This window comes from Colossoma macropomum, unplaced genomic scaffold (assembly GCF_904425465.1).
Source record: "Colossoma macropomum unplaced genomic scaffold, Colossoma_macropomum, whole genome shotgun sequence".
NCBI classification, from domain to species: domain Eukaryota; kingdom Metazoa; phylum Chordata; class Actinopteri; order Characiformes; family Serrasalmidae; genus Colossoma; species Colossoma macropomum.
Window position 1 is genome coordinate 1,424,511 of NW_023494797.1, and position 17,640 is coordinate 1,442,150.

The 17,640-nt window shown below is 40.2% G+C and overlaps 3 protein-coding genes across 6 annotated transcripts in view; 1 reads left to right on the plus strand and 2 right to left on the minus strand.

The window, feature by feature from the left end:
• Positions 1–3,523, plus strand: part of phf21aa (PHD finger protein 21Aa) — a 46,791-nt gene extending 43,268 nt beyond the window's left edge. For 2 of the 3 annotated variants that reach the window (XM_036583994.1, XM_036583993.1), the window contains exon 17: positions 831–3,523. In XM_036583994.1, coding sequence (XP_036439887.1) covers positions 831–1,463 — 633 coding nt within the window. In that variant the 3' untranslated portion in view covers positions 1,464–3,523. The remainder of the gene's footprint in view (positions 1–830) is intronic. The other variant, XM_036583992.1, reaches the window with a different exon arrangement.
• Positions 3,524–5,699: 2,176 nt separating this feature from the next.
• zgc:110699 (uncharacterized protein LOC325371 homolog) lies at positions 5,700–13,420 on the minus strand. 2 transcript variants are annotated; one of them, XM_036584008.1, is made up of 7 exons: positions 13,203–13,420; positions 12,937–13,022; positions 12,048–12,104; positions 11,878–11,951; positions 9,481–9,628; positions 8,628–8,721; positions 5,700–6,358 (listed from the first exon to the last, which is right to left on the minus strand). In XM_036584008.1, the coding sequence occupies exons 2-7, from the start codon at positions 13,013–13,015 to the stop codon at positions 6,169–6,171; spliced, it is 642 nt and encodes a 213-aa protein (XP_036439901.1). In that variant the 5' UTR covers positions 13,016–13,022; positions 13,203–13,420; the 3' UTR covers positions 5,700–6,168. The 2 variants fall into 2 exon arrangements, with proteins under 2 accessions (XP_036439901.1, XP_036439902.1); XM_036584009.1 differs by having other exon boundaries at positions 12,937–13,085; positions 13,203–13,372.
• A 1,667-nt stretch (positions 13,421–15,087) lies between these two features.
• On the minus strand, positions 15,088–17,617 carry harbi1 (harbinger transposase derived 1). Its single transcript, XM_036584006.1, has 3 exons — positions 17,512–17,617; positions 15,887–16,595; positions 15,088–15,673 (listed from the first exon to the last, which is right to left on the minus strand). Exons 2-3 carry the CDS (start codon positions 16,554–16,556, stop codon positions 15,297–15,299), a joined length of 1,047 nt encoding a protein of 348 aa, XP_036439899.1. The 5' UTR covers positions 16,557–16,595; positions 17,512–17,617; the 3' UTR covers positions 15,088–15,296.
• Positions 17,618–17,640: the final 23 nt, after the last annotated feature.

Here is a 17,640-nt window from a genome sequence, read left to right on the forward strand (position 1 = left end):
GAATGCAGGCCAGTTTAAAGCAAAAGGATTTTGGAAACCATGCTAATTATAATTCAGTTATAATTATAAATACAATTATAAATTAATAATAATATTAATTTGTCTTTGCACAGGTTATATTTTATCACAAATGTAAACCTGTTTAATTTAACTAATTCATCAAGCTAACCGTTAGCAGATAAGTTAAGAAAAACTTAATTTGCTAGCTCACTGATCTTAACATTGTCCTGTAATGTTATTTTTTGTTAGATATCGTATTAAAATAAGTGTTAGCAAATACAGTAACCCAGATAAAGTTCAGCCTACCTCAGGGCAAACATACGGTATGGCTGTTAACAGTTTTGACACTGAGCTGTAATTGCTCCAGATGATCTGGATTACACTTTCCTCAGCAACACCTTTTCACCATCTTTTAGCCTAATAATTCTGATTAATTTACTGCTGCCATCATTCTGACTCAAGGTTTATTTTGAGGAGTTTTGTAAAGAGTTTTTCTTGCACTCATTTCCTTGTCCTGCGCCTGACCAGAGACTTCTTCTGTTGACCTTGCTTTGAGAGGTAAGTTGTTACTCAGTAGTGAGTGTTCCAAACAAGAATAATTTTTTCAGTGCTCTGCAGTCCTGTTCTGTAAGCTTATGTAGCCTACTACTTCACAGTTAAGCTGCTGTTGTTCCAAGATGCTTTCACTTTACAATAACAGCACTTGCAGTTGTCTTAGGCAGCTCTACCAGGGCAGAAATCTGACAAACCGACATCTGTAAATCTATCTGGCTATCCATCTATCTATGTATTACTTAGGTCTAAAGTTCTTGGTTTCCTTGTCTCTACAGATATGCATGGAGAGCAGAAATGGTGTTCTGGCCCGACAGAGAGAAATGGAGGCATCAATAGAGAAAGTGAAGGGTCTAGTGCGTCTGATCAGGGGCATCCAGTTGCCCTGTCTAACACAGCCAAAATTCCCTCCCACTGGCATGGCCAACGGAGACGCAGGCCCTGCTTCAACCCAACAGCATGAGACCACCCAAACGTCTGAGGAAGATCAACATGCAGATAAAAAGAACAACATAAAGGACAGTATTCCGGCTATCATCATCAGCGCCTCAACAGACCTCAGTGATACCTCAAATCTAAAAAGCAGCCTAAACAACAGCAATGCTGCAAACACCAACAGCAGTGTTTCAAGCCCTGGAAATACCGATCTCCTCCGGTGTGCTCCCAGCACAAACATCTCTCCTGTTCTCAGCAATACCCAAAGCCAGAATCCCATGATTGGCAGGTCAAATGGGCCTCTGGAGCCAGAAGACAGACATGAGGAAAGCATAGACAAAAATACAGACAACGATATAAATAAAAACAGCATTGGAGACATAAACAAAAACAGCATCAGGGATCTCAGAGGAACTGCAGAGCCCCCGCTGCCTGCAGTAATGCCCATGGCAGAGGTAATACAGGGTGTAGAATAGTACCATCATGCTACCTTTGACCCTTTTCCACCCTGTATGCGCCACAGACCCCAAATCACCCAGCACCCGCACCTGGGTGTCCAAAGTTGCCATTCAGCGTTTCCTTTCTTGTGTCGTCATGTCATTCTGTTCCGCAGTGCCATTTCAGATGAGCAGGATTAAAAGTTCTGAAGTACCAGCACCTAAAAAAAAGTTTAACACAAAGATTAATCATATAGAAAATGAATAAATTAAGAGTTATAAGAGTTTAAGATATCACACCAACGCGTGCCTGCTGTCGTTGCCATTGCGCCTCTTGGTCGGAAAGCTTAGGGAACGACCGAGGCAAGGCCTTTGCCGGCTCTTAGGACGTGAGTATTGCTTGTGGTCTCTGTCAGGTCCTGTTGCTGTATAAAAAGGAGTATTAACACTGTCTAAATGACAGAATCTCTCCAATAGAGGCATAGGGCTTTTGTTTTTTTCTGAGCTCCAAAGCAGATAAGAACAGCTGAGAGGGAAAGGTGAAGCATAATTTATAAGCAGGTCTTCCAGGTGTTTAAAAAAATTACACACCTATTAGATGTATTTGTCCTATTTATGGTCTTATAGATTGTGCAACGATTCTGTAAATATTTTTTTTTATTGCTGTCTTTTTGAGCAAATACTCAGTTCTGTTTTGCCAAATGTTTGCCACAGGGACATGTATTTTTACTTTATGGTGGTTTTAAATAGCTATATGAATAGTAGAGTTGTATTTGTGTAGCATCAGTATTGAGAACCCTTAATGTAAAATCTGACACAGCCTTAACTCGTGATCAAATTGAGATGTGTTTGAGTGTTTAGACAAAGTTACCGAGTGTGGTGTTGGATCTCAAACACAGTCTATGTATTGTGTATTGTGCCCATATCACTCACTTGAAACTTATTTTAATTAGGCTATAGTCAGTCTGTCAATCAATAGTTTTTATGATCCTCAACAAGTGACTCCAAGAAAACCGAACCAAAAGACAAAACAACATGGTAATCTGCCCTCTGTACTATTGATTTATGCACATTTGATTAGAAATATTCCATTTGTTAAGTGATGCTTACGTAGCATTTTAAAGGGCTTTGTCTTTTGTATTGTTTTATTAGCTGAAGTGTTAGCCTTCCAGTTGGCAGCACTGTTAAGACCACTTGGAGCAAAAGCACAGGACTGTAAGCTTTAGTCACGAACCCAACAGCACTGGTGTAAGAAATAGAGGGACAGACTCTAACCCGAAACCCCTGCATTTTTCTGTTATCATATCATGTTGAAGATGAACGATCAAAGCCGTGCTGCATTTGTACCATATCTCAGAGTGTATATTTGGTCATATATGACTACAGACAAGGGGCGTTGTTATAAATAATAATAAAATAGGTGTGTACAATATATCAAAGGCTGATATATTATTGACCAATAAACAGGAAGATATAACTATAATTAGTGATCTGATAATGGAATTTCAGTCAATAATTACAACCGATAACACACACACACACACACACATTGTCGAACATATAGTTACTAGTTGTGGACATTTCCACTGTCCTGAGACTCACACAGGTTGCATAGTGGATAATAGCACAGCTCCGCACATGGAAGACTGAAGGTTTAGTCCCCCAGCTGTGGAATGTTCTACCAAGAGTTCAGTTTTCCAAAATTTTGCCATCGATTGCGGGGGTGAACTGGATGTTCATTGTTTAGATGCCAGTTGTTGCAGTGCAGACAAAGCCAGTATTATACAACAAAAGATAAAGTACAGAGCATCTTTCACATTTTCCTGCTTAAATAAACAATCTACACTGCTAAAACTCTCCTCTAATAATGATCCGTTTTCACCAGTAACGCTATCACCATGCCAATGTTTGGTCACATATGATGTATAAGTAACGCAGCATTAGAGTTTCAACCTGACACTCACTACTTCATATATGTGGATTATAGTGGGAACTTGTTTTAAAATGCAAAAAAGTAATAGGATCAGTTACTGGTTTATGTATAGGCCACAGCAAGGTGTTAATGTCGGTTGTCATTATAGGCCCAGAAATTCCATATCGAAGCATAATTAATACAGTGAAAGACGCGTATGGGTTCGTGTTCAAATATAAATCATTATGTTAATAAAAGAAGCACAACAGATCATGCGGCGATGCAAATGTCAAATACAATTGTGATGCAGGTCTGTAGATAGAGATAGTACTGATTCTGTTGAAGTGTCAGCTTTGTGTGTGTGTCTGTGTGTGTAGCACTTCTCAGGCAGACACTGCCCTGTCCTGCAGTAGTCTTTCTGAAGCAGTTGCCTTAAGATATTGTGTGTTATCTCCCTGCACTGAGCGGCATCTGTGTAATCTGGCAACATAACATGTGCACACAAGTGTTTCTCTGCAGGAAACATGACCTCTTTTTCTGTTGCACAATCATCAGATGTGTCATTTATGTATGTTACACTTGTGGTTTAGTGGACAGTGCCTCATTCATCTAGGGTATTTAAGTTTTGTTTACAAGATCTGTAATTTAAATTGCTAATATGTTGTTGCACTTTGGGTTCAGACAATTTCTCAGTTCCTTTTTATGTTGTGGTGCATTAGTCTTCATCTCATGGCTCATGTGCATTGATTTAAAATCAATCCCTTTTAAAGCAGCCCAGCTAAGTTTTTGTCCAGCTACACAATAGTATAGTGGAGCCCTGAGCCAATTCTTTTTGCTGGAGATGGAACAAGCATCCTTTTTCTAGCTGAATATACTAGCATTTTCTTGTAATGATGTTTTAAAATGCAAGTACACAATTTTGGGGAACTTTTTTGCTGAGTAGCAACTAATAAGACAAAAGCTGGTGGGCAGCTTTAAGCCCTATAAAGCTAAAGATAGTAGGGGGAAAAAAAGAAAATAATACATACAAATGTGCAAAATTCATTCTAAACTCTCACTCAGCCAAGACAGATTGCCTGTCTCAGTTGTGTGTTCATGTGCATTTTTAAAAATCTACAGACGAATGGTTCTTAATGTCTCTTTGCTATGTTGATGTTAAAATATCTGATATAATAGAAGTGTGTTTGGGGTGGGGGGCAAGGGTGGTGGTTGGGGGAGGGGGGTGAGGGTTTGCCCATTAAATCTGATATTTGCAAATGTCATGTTCAGCTCTTTGTTTGGGCCAAATTCCAGGTTCTGCTGATGGGTCTGAACATTTGTGTCTGGATGTTTTAAATCTGTAGTGTGCAAAAGTGTGGAAAGTCTCTGCATCTGCATTATTTACACTAGAGGATAAGTGTTTGTGTCCTTTTTCAACAGTCCCTCAAGTGTTAAACATTTGAAACCTTCAAATTTGTTCAAAAACGCATAATGATCAGCTTAGCCCTCGACACACAACCCAGATGATCCCGAGCATCAGGTCCTCCGTTTTTTCCATTCAGCATAACACTCCGGCACTCAACTGTCCTCCTCTCTTTTAGCATTACCTCGTTCACACACGACCCAATCAAAGGCCTTTCATCCGTATGGACACTGGAAGTCAATCAGATATGGAGTATTGCACACAACACACATTAGCAGTGGTACACCTGATGTGCCAAACTATTTATGAAGTGTTTAATATGCGATTTACATAGTTCTCTTGTTAAAAAAAAAAGTGTCAAGTATTTTTTCAGAATGGTTTTAAAATTGATGTGATTGGTTTATTTTCTTCCTTCTTTTTATTTGATTTTTTTTTAAATACACTTTGTATGTTATTTGTTCTTTGTTGGTCTGTTGTTTGGTGCTGCCTGATGTTGGTTTGATTGCTTCCCTCATAGACTTCACATTTCTCCTAAGTTATTTAAATGCACAGCTACATGTCTTACTTCATGTTGAAGGGGGTGGATGTTTAAGGAGCATTTGATCAATTTGTATTTATTAATTTTTACCATTTTGCTAATTAAAACTGTAAAGTCAACCACTGCTGTATTGTTTTATTTTATTTTTATTTTTTTGCCTCAATCTCATTTTGCTTTAGTGGTTGCGGTCTTTCCATGCCAACTGTACCTGCAATCAACAAGCCTACAATATGCCTGCCTTTTGATTAGATTTTGATTGTGATATAACTGGGTGCTTGGAACTTTTATCCTCAGAAAATCATTGTAGGAATGTTCTTTTTCAGATCTAAATTCCTAAAAACCAGCATTAATTCTATTTGTTTTGCTTATTATCCCTGACATTTAAATGTCATACTGAGGCACATGACTCATAGGCTGACTGGATCATATTAAAGAACATAAAATAGATTTATTACAAGATTTTTAAAGGTTTTTACAAGATTTTTCTTTACTTTAACTTTATTATACACACGTGATGTTCTTGATGACAATACCCTTAAAATGCTTCAAGACCAACCTTCCTTCCCAATCATGATGCGTCAGGGATTCTGTGAATTTAAATCCTTCCTTTAGTATAACAGCAAATCTAGTGGGAATAGTACCACTTTGCCAGCATAATCATATAACGTAGCTTGCCTCTACTGGACAAGGACAAGAGAATTCAACTTTTGCATCCATAAATAGTTAGAAGACGTAAAACTGTAGCATTTCACTAGAATTCAAATTCCTAGTTGCTAGTGCCTGGATTTCCTTGGCATTAGTGTAAATTTGTCCTCCATCCTCCAAGGGTGAGCAAAAAACCTGCTGATCCACAGAGAGAGGGGCAGCTAAGAACTGTGCTCCGTGCCTGTGGTCACCACTGCATGGTTTTACTCCGTGTAAGTTTGTTCTTCAGCACGTGACGCATCTGCAGCATGCGTGAGCGCTTGTCCATGGCCAGCAGATGGCGTTGGAACTCCAGTCGTACCTCTCGGATCAGCTGTCCGAATGCTGCCTCCACCGCTGAGGCACTTTCTGCCACAGAGAGCTCGAAAAAACTACACCTGTAGCATCCACACAAACACATTTATAAACAAAACCTGTGGCATCCACATAAACATGTACAGAAACTGTAGCTGTTACATTTAAACTGAAAAAAATATTTAACTGATAAGTTAATCAACTACATTCTCTGCCATCAAACATTAATTAAAAGGCTGTTAAGTAAGTACACTGAGTTGCTAGTTATTACTTGTATCTATACTCACTGGCCATTTTATCATGTACATCTACTATATAGGTGCACTTTGTGGGTTTACAGTTACTGACTGTATCCCATCTGTAGCTGCACATTTTGTCAGCCATCATCTAACCCATCAATGAGTGGAAAGGGCCACCATAGGACCAGATATATTTTTTGAGTGGTGGGCTATTGCTGCAGCAACACTGACATGGTAGCAGCATGATAACAAGGCACAGTGGTGTTGCTAGGATTGTTATACACCTTAATGTCACCAAAAACATCCAACAGTGGTCACTGGAACGGACTACTTGTGTAGGGTTAAGGATCACTGACAGGTTTTTCATGAAAAAAGTTGGGCTATCCGTCAGGTATGCGAAGCTGGGGAGACCAACATCCTACAGCAATTCAAACATGAAACTGGGCAAAGCCTAGAGTAGGTCTATTGTAATCTCAAGCAATATATGTTAATATTTAAAACAAATAGTAGAAATATCATACATATTCAGAATAGAAATTCAGTTTTGTTGTCTATTACAATGGCATTTATTTTCCTTTTCATTGTGTCATTAAAATTCTTAGTCTGTATGTTATAAATATTTTAGCAAAACACAATAATGATAAATATGATGATAAGAAGGCAAAGGAAGGACTATTAATAACTGTTAAGGCATATGTCAACAATCATGCAACGATTTGTAATTACTGACTATAACTAAACAAACTGACTAAACAAAACAACAGTCCTTTCAGATATATTGCTGCTCTCTGAACAAAACCTCGTATCTCCATTTTTGTCATTTTTCATTTTTTGACATAGTTTGAAAATACCTGTTGCCATTTACACTCTGTGTAAATTTCACAATGAATGGACCAAAAGAAATTCTGGTTCCATTGACATACATTAAAAATAAAGTATGTTTTTTGCTTCTACTGCAAAGTTATCATTTTGGAGATACAAGGTTTTGTTCTGACAGCAGTGAAACCCTAGCAATACTGCTGTGGCTGGTAAATTCGTATCAGCAGCACAACACACACTAACATGTCACTACCACGTCTGTCACTGCAGTGCTGAAAATGGTCCATCTCTCAAATAATATCTCAGCGGTGGTCTTGATGGACAGGATAGAGGGCAGCTGACAAATTGTGCAGCAACAGATGTACTACACTCACTAACTGAAAACCTATTCCGGCCACCTATATGGTGGATGTACCTGATAAAATGATCTTAGATACATGGTAGGTTTACATAATAACCTGGCAAAACAGTATACAGTGTTGTGACCAAGTATTTGCCACGCTAAATGGTTTCATATTCTCATAAGAAATGTAACCTAAGACACTTATTGAAGAAAAAAAAAGTTTTGCAACACCTATATCACTATATCAATGAAAAATTAATTGTTACTCTAAACTTAACTGGTCATGTCACCTTTAGCTTCAACAATTTTTCTTTGGCTAAATGTTTATGTTCCTCTTGGTTAGCAATGGTTTTCACCTTGCAACTCCCCTATGGGTACCACTTTTGCCCAGTCTCTTCCTAGTGGTGGAATCATGAACGCTGACTATCTGAGGCGAGCGAGGCCTGTATTTCCTTAGATGTTGCTTTGGGTTTTTTTGTGACTTCCTGGAAGAGTCGCTGCTGTGCTCTTGGAGGAACACACTGCTGGAAAGATTTTTTTTTAAGTGTCTTCAGTTTCAACAGGACTGGCAGTAATCAAGCCTGGGTGTGTCTAGTTCAATTGATACTGATTATCAACTAAATGTGGTTAATTGGTTGAGTAGTTAATTGGTAGGGGTATTTTTTCACAAAGGGCCAGTTGGTGTTGGGTAAGTTTTATTCTTTAATAAATGAATCATTAATCAACTGTATTTTGTATTAACTCAGGTGTGACAAACATGCCGAAATAGGAGAAAAGGCTCAAGTCCTTAATAAATCCACCTGTGGCATCAAAACATGTTTATAAAAACACAAGAAATAAAGCGACAGGAGTAAATGCTCTCACTACACTCTTCTTACATTTCTCTGTCTCTCTCTGCTCATCTCTCTCCCTCTCTCTTAGTTCAATTCAGAGACAAAAGGGTTTGCTGACCTCAGGTCCCTGGCCAATGCTTGTCCCTCTTCTGTCCTAACAGCACGCCCATTCTCCATGTCACTCTTATTTGCTACAATCACTGTGGGGATTCCTGGGTAATGGAAATGCACACACACACACACACACACACACACACACACACACACACACACACACACACACACACACACACACACAGCTGTTTAGTGCTTCTTGTATTCCTAAAGCAGAACAGACCATCATAAAAAGTGACAGCAAGTATATTTATAGTATCATAAAAGGCCTCAGAGATGGACAACACATAAACACACATACACTTACAGTATAGCCACAAGGTTTGAAGGATTACACCACACCATTATGGCATCCCATGTAAGGCATGATGGGTTACATAGATATTTAACTATATCTTTACTGGTGTTCTCAAGTCCGTCCAAGTTTAGAATTATTTACTTTTGGAAATACCAAGGTGATGCATTTATAAAGAAACCTCATCGACATCTGTATTTGTACTGTACAGTCGATTACCACCGATTTCAACACATCCCCACAGACTTATTAGTGTGTTATGAGTAAAATGATTTTCTGTACTTTATCACTATAGAGAAGTGCATCATAATGACTGTCTGTGGTAATCAACCATAGCTACAGATGTGGTAGATAGAGAATAGGTTTAAAAAAATAAATAAATAAATAAAAAATATTACATTCATTTAATAAATTCATTTAATGCCACAAGTTCAAATGAAATCTGATCAGACATCAGCTGTACCCATAAACATCCTGTACTCCCTCCCCCACCATTCACAAACCAAATCTGATCTGAGGTTGGTGTTATCAATGATCTTATTAATTCCACAGTTGATCTCACCAAGTGTCTGCTTGACATGGTCAATGAGCCTCTTCAGACGTGAAACCGCCTCAAAACTGCTGCGGTCTGTCACCGAGTACATGATTAGAAAACCATCACCCCACTTGATTGAACTCTCTAGAGAGGTGGCAGCAGGTCCCATGCACTCCTGCATAAATGCAAAACATACAAAAAAAAAAACAAAAAAAAAAAAACAAAGAAACAAACAAAAAAACATACAGTTACAGCTGTATGCAAAAGTTGCAAAGGTGCACCTGGTCAAATTCATATTTTTTAGTGAAAGTAAGTACACATCCTCTACAGAGAACACCATTCTGATGTGTTTACTTCATATATATTTTCATCTTCATTTTTTTTTTCCTTTTTCCTGTACAGTTACACTGTAGACAGTGCGTGAAATACCCCCTGGTATTCGGGGGTCCCATGTTGGCTGGCTGCTAACTTACACACCATAGTGACACAGACGTTAGCTTCAATGCTAGTGATGCTGATGCTAGCTTCAATCAGCAAGATGTTTGGTTTAACCTTTTTAAGTGGAAAAGCACCTTTCTAGTTTGGTATTGCAGCCTTTCACATATCAGCTGAGCTCTTACACATCTCCTCTTGTGTCTTTGAGAAATAAGTAACAATTCACTCTTTCCACCAAACTCTTGGGTGAGTGTTCAGATTTACAAATCAGAGGTATCTAGGGCATAGTTACAGTTTCTAGGCTATTAAGGACCAAGTGGGTGAACCAATTTGCTACAGGACCACCCTGAGGCAGACTGGCCGCATCTCTAGTTAGTTAAGAATACCAAAGACAGATGTTTGTTGTTTCATGGTTGAAGCAGCTTTCCCTGAATTTGTATTTGAGTGTCTATGGACTATGGAACAACATATTATCCTAATAAGTTATATATATATATATATACATACACACACACACACACACACACACAAAGTATTTTCAGGGACCCCCAGAATCTACATTTTGAGACATATAGGGGTTCCAAGAAGTTAATTAGAGAGTCCTGGACCCCCCAGTACCCCCTGTATTTTTCACCTTGTTTGTAGAGATAGAAGGTTTTGTTCCAACAGCAGTGATGATGGTTGTTGCATGCTCAGTGTGATTTTACCACAGTATCACGGTTTTCATCCGCTGGGTATCACTCTCACAATCTATTCAACATGGTATAATCACTGTAAAGTTCAGCACCTCATGACTTATTTGACTTTCATTTATGAGAGGGTTGCTTTGAAGGAGTGAGTGAGATGAGGTGCAGACCAGGGGTTGCTGGACATTTTCATATTCGATAATTGCAGCTGAAGCTGATCCAAGCCAGCCTTACACAACACCCACACACTGTTATCACTCCTTTGTACTAATGTAACCTCCCAGATGGAAGAACAGACAATAAGTCTTGGCCAGGAACATCCATTGGTGTAGCATGGCATGCTTGACACTTGATGGCAGATGGGGAATCAAACCACAGTCTGATGTGTGGTGCTGTCCACTAAGCTACGTCAATCATTAGTACAAAACTAATTAAGTTAACTATGGATACAAAACATGTTTTGGCTGATTGACAACTGACTAAAATTGTACATTTCTCTTTTGGGCAAATGATCACTTTAAATATAATCCCTTCTTAATTAACTCTTTCACTGATGCTGCAACACATGGAGTCCAGATCAACAACAGGTACACCAGGATTGCATTAAAACTACTTGAGCAGCCTGCGATACAGGAGAAATAGACTTGAAAGGAATGGAATGGTTACGACAGCTCTGCTTACTGTCCACCGTGTGACAGCTCAAAACAATACAGCATGTAGGTAACAGAGAAAGAGCATCAAGGTAGAGGAGAAACAGACCAAAAAAAGATAAACTCTTCAACAGGATACGGTTTTGGATTAATAGGGAGCCCCACAGTCAACACAGTGACAGAGTATAGAGGACAAAACCCTTATCAGGAAATAACAAGCTAGGAGTTTATTAGTGGAAAGTATGGTTACAGACTATTACAGACTTCTATCTTAACGACTTGAGCACTAATCCTGAAACAGTACACTGTAACCTTTCAAACATCCTTTACATAATCATGTTTTACTACAGCTAAACCACTTTATTAATAGAATCATGCATAACATCATTTTTTATTAGACTATGACTACTGCACCATTACATTATATTGTTGTGTATTGCATTACATTTTATAAGTGGTAATAAGATCTACACAGTGTAATACATAAGTGTCTAATGTGTGTATTTTCCTCTGTTTTACCTCTGTGTGTTTGTCTCCTTTTGTTCCCTATTTAGCGTAACCATAACTGTAACTATAGTGTAGTGTAATAATGTTATTCGAAAGCCTGTGTTCTTTGAGAACTGGGACTGACTCAGACTTTAAACATGCCATACCTTATTAACTGTGTCTAAAATCTCCAGGTCAATCGCTTCTTTGTCCACTGTTTTACGGCACCTGTAGGTAACCTCTGAGAGAGGAAACAAAAGCAGATTGTCAGCCTTATAGGGGCAGGTGGGTCTGAAAGGTGGCTGTATATGAATGTGTATATGTGTGTGTCTGTTACCCTTTTTATGGTCGTACTCTCCAATGAAACGCTTAGTGATGAATCGAACACACAGAGCTGGATTTAAACACAAGGGAGAGGAGAGAGTGGGGGGAAGTGAGTGAGAGAGAGAGTGGGGGGAGTGAGAGAGAGAGAGAGAGAGAGAGAGAGAAAAAATGAAGAGGGGAAGGAGAGAAGAGAAGGAGATACAAGAGGAGAGAGGGAGAGGGAGAGGGAGGGGAGAAGAAGATAAAAGGAGAGAGGGTGCAGAAGAGGGAGAGAGACAGAGAGAAAAGGAAAGAAAGAAAGGAGAGAGAGAGTGAGACAGAAGGAGAAGATAGAGAAAAAAACGAGAGGACACAAAGAAACAGAAAAAGGGAGAAAGCAGAGAGAGATGAAGAAAGGAGAAATAGACAGAAAAAGAAAGAGGAGATACAAGAGAAGAGAAGAGTGTGAGAGAGGAGAGAAAGGGAGAAAAGGATTAGGGAGAGAGATACAAGAGAAGAGAGAGAAAAAGAAAGAGAGGGAGAGAGATGTAGAAAGTGGAGAAAAGGAGGGACAGAGAAGAGATACAACAAAGAGAGAGAAAAAGAGAAACGCAGGAGGGAGACAGATACAAGGGGGAGGGAGAGAAAGAGATAGAGCACAACAGAGAGAAAAGAGAGAGGCAGAAAGCAAATGGAGGGAAAGAGGAAGAGAGAAAGTGAGAAAAGAAGAGAGGAAGAGAAGGTGGAGAGATGTTGGTAGAAGAGGGAGACAGATAGATAGATAGATAGATAGATAGATAGATAGATAGATGAAGTGAGAGGGGCGGGGGGAGAGAAAGGGGTAAGTATATGTTATATCAGTGTATGTAATTAATCGTACATAGGTTAGAGCCTGTATTAAGCTTTGCTTCAGTCTGTTTTACCAGTTTTCCCACAGTTATCCCGTCCAAGCACTACCAGCTTTGCCCTCGCCATTCTCCGTGAAGCTCCACAGTCTGTCATGTTCACTCTGGGCGCAAACCGAATTTATCGCACATATTAATATTCTCCACAAGTCCCGCTCAAATGGCAGCTGAAATCACAATTTAAAAAGTACTACAACTCATTTAGATGTAAATTTGCGGTTAACCTTTAAGTCCCGAAACTAATTCACTGGAGAACATGTTTGACAAAGATTTTGTGTACTTACCTCTCTCCGTAGCTAAACGCCGACGAGCCGCCTTAACCCTGAGTGATGATGCAGACGCCGTACTTCACTCCACATAGCGTTGCTCCTCTCAGGGACACTTCTACAAGCCGTGTGACGCTTTCGCCACCCTGTACGATCTGATGCTGTTTGCCACCAGCGCTAGGATTGGCTAGCAGTTCGCACTCATAAGCGGTGGAGTATGAAATACTAGCCAATCCCAACAGGGAAGATTTGTCGGAATACGGGTGGGGAAAACACCCAACTTTTTTACAACCCGTATTCTGACAAACCCCACCTCCCTGCGCTGGGATTGAATAATAGTGTCCAGACACCTGCACTAGGATTGGCCAGCCAATTTATGCTCACAAGTAGTCGACCGTATTGAGCACAAGGAGGCGGAAAACAGGAGGAGATAAACACTTCTTGTACCACGACTCCTTTTCCCATCTATATTCGGATAAACTCTCAAACGTTTTGACTGTGTAGCTCTTCTCTGTCCGCCGCTTGCGAATACGAACTTCCAGCCAATCCTAGCGCATGAAGGCGGGACATGACGGAACACGGGTGGTAAATGAAGTGAAAGCGCGGAAAAGTGCCTCAGCAGCTGAGAGACGGGACGTCTTGTTCAATGCAGCCGGGCAGACTGCTCTCTCTCCCTCCCTTCTCCTCATCGTTTATCACCCCGTCCGAGAAAAAGGAGTAATTTCTGCCTTTTGTAGGAGTCTCACTGCCGGTCTCATTAAAGACCCCATCTGATTTATTGCCTTTGACAGCCGAGAGCGCTGAGCAGAAACATTCCGCCTGCTCTTACAGCCCCACAACCATTCATTAACTACAGCTGAAATTAACAAAGTCCCATTCATCATACATATATATCCAGTTCATTCTCCAGTGTGACACATTTAGGCGATCGATAGCCGAGAACGAGGCCCTCAGTCTCGTAAATTTTTTAAACCTTTATGAATGGTTGGAGCCACTGAGCTGCCTCTACTCTCTGCCTTTGCTCTTTCTACAGGCTTTGGTGCAAGGATAGGGAATAGAAATATTACCCAGGAGCAACCTGGCATTTCGTTCAATGATACATTAGTTATTACAGTACTCACTTTAAATGAATAGTTGGGCATAAAAACTACACAATTTACCCCTTTGCCCAAATGTAGTTGATCAACCAAGATATGTTTTGCTTACTTAGTTTGGGTAGACAAATGGACAAAATTCAGGGTTGCTAGTACTATTGTAGCTGTGCAATGTACTTTTGTCAATTTTTGTACATGAGTCAGTTTCAGAAACCAAATAAGCAAGTCTATTTGAGATTATTTAACAACCTAATGCAGTTTGAGGCAAGTGTGTGATAATTTAGGCATGCAGTTTGTATGATGCAAATTAGTGGGGTATAAGCTTTACCATTACTTGTAAACTACATTAGCATTCTGCATTGGCTAATTTGGGATGAAAGAGAAATTCATTTTAATTGGATTTTTTGCTATTTTTTAAACCTACATTGCTCACGACTTCTGAGTGCATCTTAACAAGCTTTCTTTTATGCAGATCCCCCAAGTTATGGATGAACTCACATGGAAAACTTAATGTGATCAACAGAAAGCCATCTGACACCATTTTTTTTTGTTTTCTCTCAGCTAGTGCCAATATATGGTATTGTTCACAGCAAGATTACTTGAATAGCTTTTAAGACAGTACTATTAAAAGGCTTTGACCTGAGACTGTGTTTATAACCAGATCCAGAACACATTTTAAAAGTCTGGGCAATTAAAATGCACTGATTTTCCAAAAATAGAGTGGACAAGAATCTCATTATAAAATTAAAGTTATTTTAAATTTAAGTTAAAGTCAAATCCTGACAAGAATGTGACAATCTTATCTTGTCTTTTTAATCATATTTGTGTATGTGTGTCCAGAGGGGATATATCATATTTAGATAATTAATATGCTCCACGTAATGTCAAACAATTATAGTGCAGACTCATGGTTAGTCTGAATCCATGCACTTTCACTGAGAAGTACTAACAAAGAAAAATTATCTGTCTATCTTAAGAAGCCAAATCTAATCCATAGAAATGTCTTTCCAGCTCCATTCTAGCTAAAGTGATTCTGGATCAGTTCCTTTCGGACTCTTAGCGCCTCCAAGTCCACTTTTCCTGGCAGATCGCTGTCTTCCTCAGACTGGTCTGTGGCTTCAGTCCTCTCGAAAGTCCAGGCATCCAGTCCTGTCTGCAGTGAGACGTTATGGAGCACGCAGCAGGCCTGGATTATGCAAGAACATTTCTCAGGCGCATACTGCAGATAACCTTTGGCTCCATCCAGGCATCGGAAGCGTGTCTGGATAGCCCGGAATGTACGGTCCACAATTTCGTGCGTGGCCGTGTGGGCCACGTTGTAGCGATAGTCTGCTGGAGTCTCAGGATTTTGAACCGGAGTCATCAGCCACTTTCTCAGAGGGTAGCGGTTATCTCCTGTGAGACAGAGTCTGGTCAAAACAGTCACACTCAGACAACAGAGTAGCAAAAACCATTTCACAAGCAAACATTAAATCAATAAAACATCAGGGGTCACCAAACTGTGACAGATTAATGAGGCAAATAGGGGGAAATACCACATTCTTTTGGAATGCACAAGCAAAGCCATGACAACAACAGATAGCAGCCAGAAGTAACATATCATCTCACCTAACAGCCAGCCCTCATGGTTCACCTGTTCCTCAAATAGCTTGCACACACTGGACTGGTTAAATACAGCTCGGTCCGTTAAACTGCCAGGCCAGTGTGTCTCAGCGCTCAACAGGAGCCCTCGGGCATCACATACCAGCTGGCAGTTAATGGAGTGGAAGCCTTTCTTATTGACATAAGATGAATCCTCAGCATTAGGTGCCTTAATGGCTATGTGAGCACAGTCCGCGACCCCTATGACGTTTGGAATACCCGCCACTCTGTAGAACTCTTCCTTAGACTGCTGCTTGGCGGCCTCATCGCGGTTGAAGCCGATGAACTCTGGTGCCTTCTCAATTAGAGCTTTAGTGACGTTCGAAACACAGCGGCTCATGGAGGCCTGGCTGATTCCAATGGCATCGCCCATCTTGCTCTGGAAGGAGCCTGAGGTGTAAAATCCCAGAGCTGCAAGGATCTGAACATCCGGGCTGATTGCTCGCGACCTCTGAGTGCGTCTTAACAAGCTCTCTTTCAGTAAGTCCACCAAGTAATAAATAAACTCACGTGGAAAACCGAATGTGGTCAACAGAAACTCATCTGACACTGTTTCAATGTCAAATCGATCCAGAGTTTTGTGCCCACGGCCATGGAGTAGCAGGTCACAGTCCAGGACTGCAATGGGGATTGCCATTTTAAATGTAATCAAAGGCACCCAGGTAGTGGACTGAACCTGTGAGAAAAAAATGTGTTCAAGTTAGTTACTATGTGCACTAAAACAATGTCCACAATGTCTTCTTTCACTAAGAGCAAGCAGAGTTCAGTAAGAGGTCTAGGGAGTCAGGTGTAAAGTGTGATGTCTGGGCCTGCAGGATTAGTACTGAATTTCACGACAAACAGCCCTGGAGCAGAGACTCCTGCTTTACTCAGACTCCATCAAACTGATTCCAGACATGTCCTGCAGCTTCCAGGCAATGTATTTGTTATATTATACTGTTATCAGTGCAGTCTTTAGATCAGGGGGTTCCCAGTGCTGTTCTTGGAGATCTACTCACCACTAAAAGTTTCTTCCAAATGCAGTATAACACTCCTGGTCAGTAACGTGTTAAGTATACAGGTGTGTTAAAGGGGCACTGCAGCCTAAAACTAGCATTTAAAAATGCTATTTGTCATGTTATGTAATATTTTGTAGCGCCGCATCCCTCAGCCTCATCGGTTTGTAGATCACGTTCCTTCTAGGGGAATGATTTTAACAAGCCCAGAATTACACAACTGGGCTTTCCTTAGCTAATAAAAACATTTTTTTACTATAACATGTCTCTCGTCACCTAAACTGCTCGGTCGTTCAATATCCAATATATTACGTACAGCTGTGTGCTGTAAATGAATTTAAACAAATTTTTGTGCGAGCACTATTTTCAGCACACTTCAGTACAATGAAGTGCTTTCTTCAGACACACGGCTAAGAAGCCAGGGGCATAGCCATTGATTTTACTGTGTGCTGTGAAACGTTTCAGTGTTGCACATTTGCAGAAACTACACGATCACGTCCATGTACGCATAAAATAAGCACATGGGCCTAAGATTAAACCACATAATACTGTAACGCATGAAAAAAACACTTTGATTTCATGCCCTTCATACATTACCAGACTCGGAGCTGCGTTTGTTTACACCGCCACGGAAATGTGACTCTAGCCGCTGCCACCGAGTATGCTGAGCTGCGTGGACTGCGTGATCTACAATGTATATTTATCCAAAAAATCGTCTTGCACGTA